The sequence below is a fragment of the Temnothorax americanus genome, unplaced genomic scaffold (genome assembly GCF_048541705.1).
Source record: "Temnothorax americanus isolate GAGA-0224 unplaced genomic scaffold, ASM4854170v1 Scaffold24, whole genome shotgun sequence".
In the NCBI taxonomy this organism is placed as follows: domain Eukaryota; kingdom Metazoa; phylum Arthropoda; class Insecta; order Hymenoptera; family Formicidae; genus Temnothorax; species Temnothorax americanus.
Window position 1 is genome coordinate 2,972,413 of NW_027509381.1, and position 6,146 is coordinate 2,978,558.

Here is a 6,146-nt window from a genome sequence, read left to right on the forward strand (position 1 = left end):
TCTAAGGGAGACGTTAGAAGGAGACGAAGAGTGAGTTAATTTAAGATTAAAAGTTAACCGACACTTGTGAAACTGAACCTAAGAGAGAAAGAGAGAAAGAGAAAGAGAGAGAGAGAGAGAGAGAGAGAGAGAGAGAGAGAGAGAGAGAGAGAAACGTGTCAGATTATCCAAACAGCACGAAAGTCTAAAATACGTCAGGGGAAGACATTTATATATTTGGAACATATTTTAGACATCTTTTAGACTTTTGCCTTTTGAATAATTAATTACTTTAATGATTGCTACGAAAATAAATATCTGTCGATTAATCAACTTAATTAATGTTAAAGAGCGCACTCTATGCACTTAACACATTTGACATTTTCCATATTCAGTTCATCTTTCATTATCACAGAGTTATCCGCTTCTCGAAAGGCTCGTGTTAATAGCTCGCACCGAGCTATAAGCTAAATAGTTTCATCGAAAATAGATTCGCTCGGACCAATATCGCGATCGGCGAATTTTACTCGTGACAAGACGTTATAGTTGCTAATAAGGATTTGAAACGTGATAACGAGCTTAAAAATAAAGTAACTAGTAGATCGTTACGAGCTCGATACGGTCTCTTTGCAGCTGATAGAAAGCTGCCGTGCTCAAGTATATCGTTCCACGTACAATCTCATAAGGGTGCTTGTAAAAAATATCTTGTAAGTCCGTAGGATAATAATTTCTTATCTCTATTGTTGTATAAAGCGAGCTCATAAAACAATTTCTCCGTTCTTGAAGAATCTCAAAAGTATAAAAAGGTCCACTTTTTTCATATCCTCCCAAAATTTTATTCCGTTAGAGAATAAATATGGTGAACAAATTTCAAGCTGCTGACGGACTTTGACCAAACTCGTATTAACTTAATCGGTGATTAGCAAAATTTCTAACTATATAAAATGTATTGTTCTCGAATCAATTTGTTTCATATATTAAACAATAAAAATTAATAATTGTATTTATGTAAAGAAAATAGTACGAGTATCGATAACTTAATCACTAATTAAATTAATTGAAATTTGGCCAAAATCACCCTGAAAGCGACTTCGACCATATTCCGAATAATTTAATAAGCGATAAATTCAAACAATAAAGTCCCTTAAAGCAGCTTTTTCAATTATATAATTTGTTTTCTCCGATGCACACACAATATTTTCTTTCCATATATTGAATAATAAAAAATTAATAATCCTATCCATTAAAATTTTTTAATCCACAAAATTTTTTCCTACACGTTAAACAATAAAAAATTAATAATTTTAGCCATGTTAACGAAATAATATAAATGTTACTTGATGAATTTGATTGATTTATCAAGTAATATCTTTTGATATCAACTGATCTTTGAATTAATCAGAGTTTGTCGAAGTCACCTCTCAGTATCATATATAAAAGCCATTTCGATAAAACTCTAATTAACTTAATCGGAGATTAATTAAACCAACAGAATCACTTAAAGCAAATATTCTAACATATAATCCATTGTCCCTGAATCAATTTTTTCCTACAATAAAAAAGTAATAATTCCATATCCGTACGTGTTAATAAAATAGTATAAAATATTGTTCGATAAGCCAATCAATGATTAAGTTAATTAGAGTTTATCGAAGTAATCCTGAGTTACATCACCTTTCTTCCTCATATCCTAATCAAGGATCAATCAATTTTCTGTACAGCATGGTAGACACGTATTTGTAAGTTACCGTGTATGACTGCCTTGTACGTAGACACAATAATATGATGATGTAACAATAAAAACGTATCACCACCACGTATAATCACGACCACTCTATGCACACCGCAATAAGGCGCGGTATTTAATACGTGGTCGTGCGAATAAACGATTTCTATAAGGAATATTATCTTTCATTTCTGCCAATAATTAATAAACGTACGTACCTCGCTTAATTGCTGGCGTCGCGGTTACCTCTCCAGTCTCTCCCACCATTTTGCCAGACTTCGAAGCCAGACACTTTCCTCCAATTTCTTCCTCATATCTCCGCCGACCTAAAAAAGAAAAAAAACGAGATATATTAACTTATCCACGAATAATCAATATAGAAAACAGCATACGTGACCGCGGAGTAATTTCGTCGCGAAATGTATTTAAAATTCTGTCTGGCGCATTGAAGGCGTAGAAGAATAGAAATCGCGTTCGAAATTACATGCGAGAGTTATAATTACCCTTTTTTCATCGGAGCCAGCCATCTCGCGCTCGAACCCTTCCCCCGCCGCGGCGCGACGTCGCAAAACCTGAAAGAGAACATCGCGAAGAGAATGAGTGTCAAAAAAAGAGTTCCACGCTCCACGCGCGCCGCGCGAGTTTCCAAATCATCAGAAAGGCGCGCGCGAAATTATCGCCGCGCAGAATTATATCGCGAGAAAATATTTACCTTCGCTTCATCGTTCGCGTCCGACCGAAAGCTGCGTCTCTCGCCCGTCTCGCCGTTCGCCGTCTCGCGACTGACCGTTAGGATTTTCGTAATCGTCGTCACCGTCGGCCGCGAGAATCGCAATCTCGAAGCAGGAGTGCAACGTGAACGGCAATGAACCGGCAGGGAACGGCGACAACTTCGGGCGGCACGCGCGCGAGGTTGAGAGCCCCGGGACACGTCATAAACAAGCAAGATGGCCGACCGTCACGAGTATTGACGAGGCGCATGCTGGTGTTTACAAACTGGACGAAGGACTCGGCTACTACTCGGCTTCGTCGATGAGACTCTGACCCAGTCGGCGGTCGCGCGACTCGTCCTGCCATGGCGCAAGCGAAGCTCGACGTGCCGGAGAAATCTGGCGGCGGCATTAAGGAGACGGATAAGGATTCCGAGGAAAAGGAAGGTGCGTGTTTTCGTTATCGGTCGCTATGCTCATGCTCCCAGGATGAATCATCGCGTACATCGCAATAATTCGGGAAACTGTATTTTTTCGTAATATATTACATGATAACATACAGTACTATATAAGAAAAAAGTCAGGACTACTATTAACTATTATATATTACAATATAATAATGGTTGTATATTACTTTGTAATATAATATATGTAATAGTTGCATCAGATCTTTCAAGATATTATCTAATAAGCAATTATGATGATTTATCTTTTCGATTTTTATACACATTTTAATTTATAGCTTCGTGTCGCTTTATTCAGGTCCCACTGTTGTGCCAGAATGCGCAGTATGCCTGCAACCCTGTATCCATCCGGCACGATTACCCTGCAGCCATATATACTGCTATCTGTGCGTAAAGGGTGTCGCTAATCAGAGCAAGCGGTGTCCGATGTGTCGTCAAGAGATCCCGCCGGATTTTCTCGAGAGACCTCAGCTGGTGGAAGTGGAGGAGCCTCAGAAGGAGTCGGAACATCCCGAGGAAGAGTACCAATGGTTTTACGAAGGTCGAAATGGTAAAGTATTGATTCAATTGACGATTTATGTTTTGATCGGCGCTTAAAATCTGCAATTGTGTTGTCTTTCTGTGGGAAATTCGTATAAATATCTCATTCGATGTTATTATCTGTATGAATTTTCCTAGCTTGCGAATTCTCTTTTAAAACATTTATACATGGGCGCACGAAATTTGATATCCTACCCCTTCTTAGGTTGGTGGAAATATGATCCGAGGACAAGCAATGATCTGGAGACTATTTACAAACTAGGGGACGCGCAATGCGAACTTTTGATCTGTGGCATGCTTTACGTAATTGACTTTGAAAAGAAATGTCAATATAGAAAATACAACCCACGTTTCAAACGCAATATCAAACGTGACAGAAAAGATGCTCCGTGCAAGGGTGTCTCGGGTGTACAATAATATTTGTAAAATGAATTATTTGTTTGTTTTATTTGTTTGTTAATTGTTTGTTTGTTTTTTTCGAAGATACAATTCCAAGCCCGTACTTAACAACATTCTCAACTATATTCATTAATTTTATACAGTATTGTACAAATACTATATACTACATACATTATAATGCATTGCATAAGTAAAAACGGTATAGGATATAAAATAGAATGTGTGCAAGAATATATATGCTAATTTATAAAGTATGTTATGAAAAACTTAATAAAATATGTATGCAAAGATTCGACAGCTTTAACAATTAAAAGCGAAGAGTTAATTGCCATGATATAATGTTATACGATTAAGACACTTAACATGAAGGAAATATCTCTTTTTTTTTTTTTAATAAAACTATATTCTACTAAAAATATATTTCTTTTTCTATTTTCCCAACTGCAGTTTTTGACAACATGTCCTTTAATTCATTTGCAAATGATTGACCTGCATGATCTGTTATTTCCATTGTAACATGGAACAAGTGGTTTTTAAGTAAATTTTTCCAGGTTGGTGGCAGTATGATCAGCGTACAAGTATCGAATTAGAAACGGCATATAAGCAGGGCAAAAGGACCTGCGAGTTGCTGATCGCAGGATTCCTTTACATCGCCGATTTTGGTTCGATGCTTCAATTGCGTAGAAACGATCCCTCCAGACGAAGGAGGATCAAAAGGGATCTGTATAATGTTCCGAGAAAAGGAGTTGCCGGATTACGGCTCAACGTGCAGGACGAAGAGATCGTGAGGGAAATAAGGGGTGCTGAACGGCCAGCTAGTCCCGCGAGTGATAGTATGGGTAAGGCGCGATAAGTGAAATAATAAAATTGTTCGCCATAAGAATATCTTGGATCAAATTTGAAGAGTATTATCGTATTTGCAGGTACAGGAGATGGCACAAATACCCCCGTACCGCCTAGTAATACGCCACAGACACCTGCGGGTGGGACAGCGAGTGGCGACGCTACACCTCTAAACGATAGAATAGATCAGAGGTCGGATTCCTTGCATCAGGTCTTGGAACAGATGCGTTCTTTAGTATTGAGAGAGCATCTGTCCTTAAACAGCGATAACGAATTCGAAGAGGATACGGAGGACGCGTCGATTTCGGATCATCCCACTCTTTCATAGCTACAAATATCGAATCCGTATTCGTCAGAAATCGCGATAATCTTATTTCGGAATCTCCAATTCTTTTCCAAACTCTTCGCATCGTTATTCAGCTCAATAAGATAGTATTCTATACAAATACACATCGCGTTTGCTAGAAGTGGCATCAATGTATAAACTTTAGTGATCTAGCAAACTGGATTGCTCAACTACAACGTACGGAAATTGATATACAATTAAGTATCTCGAGTTAAGTATCTTAATTTAATAAGTCTTTTTTTTTCTGCTTTTAATAACTGTTTAACGTCATATAATCGAGATGAGAAAAATATCAACCAAGTTGTCATCGAAGATAACGAGAGTTTGCGAAAAACAGATTTACAATTTACAAAATAACTACTTGTTGATGAATAATGTACTTAAAAGTCTAACTTTGAGAATTACTGTGTCGTATAGCAGTAATATAAAGCTGCTGTGACACAACAATTAGTCGTATTAAATAAGATAAATATACTATAGCTATTCTAAAATGTATTAAAGTTTCTAATAAAAATGTGTTCATGCCTTTTAGAAAGGCGCGTAAAAAGAGAATATAATGAAAAAAAAAACATTTATTAAGAAAACCGAGTGCAATACTCGCTAATCGATAATCGCTAGTTTCGAATAAAATCTGTAATCTCTTCGATGTTTAGAAATGTCGAATTATCTTCTTCTCTTGTATTACACTCTATCCTCTTCTATAAAAATAAAAGATGCATTTTTCTCGGCAGTTTTATAACTTGTTCTTCAAATAAAATACAAACTCATAATAAAAAGATCCCTATAAGAATATTTATTTTAATACATACAAGATATATTTGAATATAAATGGATTAATATGTGTAAAGATATTTTTAAAAATAATTCGCGATAGGGGTCTGTTCGGTTTAGCTGAATTTCTTGCACGGTTCATCATTCCTCTTTTTCTCTCATGAATCGTGCAAGAAGTTCAACGTTCAGTTAAAACGAACAGGTCTATTTATTAACGAATTGCGGAATTCTACAATATTAAGATATCGAAACGGTGAAATAGAAGGAAAAGTCGACAAATCTACTGTTCGAAAAATACAAGGTTGCCTTTTATTATCTTATGGTTTTCAAGAATTTTCTTTGGAATATTTTCATTCCAAAATTTTATT

At 36.5% G+C, this 6,146-nt stretch overlaps 2 protein-coding genes across 3 annotated transcripts in view; one reads left to right on the top strand and one right to left on the bottom strand.

Annotated features, from left to right (window-relative positions):
* Rhogef64c (Rho guanine nucleotide exchange factor at 64C) overlaps positions 1-2,527 on the bottom strand; it is a 110,158-nt gene extending 107,631 nt beyond the window's left edge. For both annotated transcript variants that reach the window (XM_077408265.1, XM_077408263.1), the window contains exons 1-3: positions 2,418-2,527; positions 2,209-2,277; positions 1,924-2,031 (exon numbers count right to left, since the gene is read on the bottom strand). The gene's annotated coding sequence lies outside the window, so the exon portion shown is untranslated. The remainder of the gene's footprint in view (positions 1-1,923; positions 2,032-2,208; positions 2,278-2,417) is intronic.
* A 104-nt stretch (positions 2,528-2,631) lies between these two features.
* Rnf146 (Ring finger protein 146) lies at positions 2,632-5,737 on the top strand. The gene is made up of 4 exons (XM_077408285.1): positions 2,632-2,862; positions 3,178-3,429; positions 4,370-4,657; positions 4,742-5,737. Exons 1-4 carry the CDS (start codon positions 2,781-2,783, stop codon positions 4,987-4,989), a joined length of 870 nt encoding a protein of 289 aa, XP_077264411.1. The 5' UTR covers positions 2,632-2,780; the 3' UTR covers positions 4,990-5,737.
* The last annotated feature ends 409 nt before the right edge of the window (positions 5,738-6,146 follow it).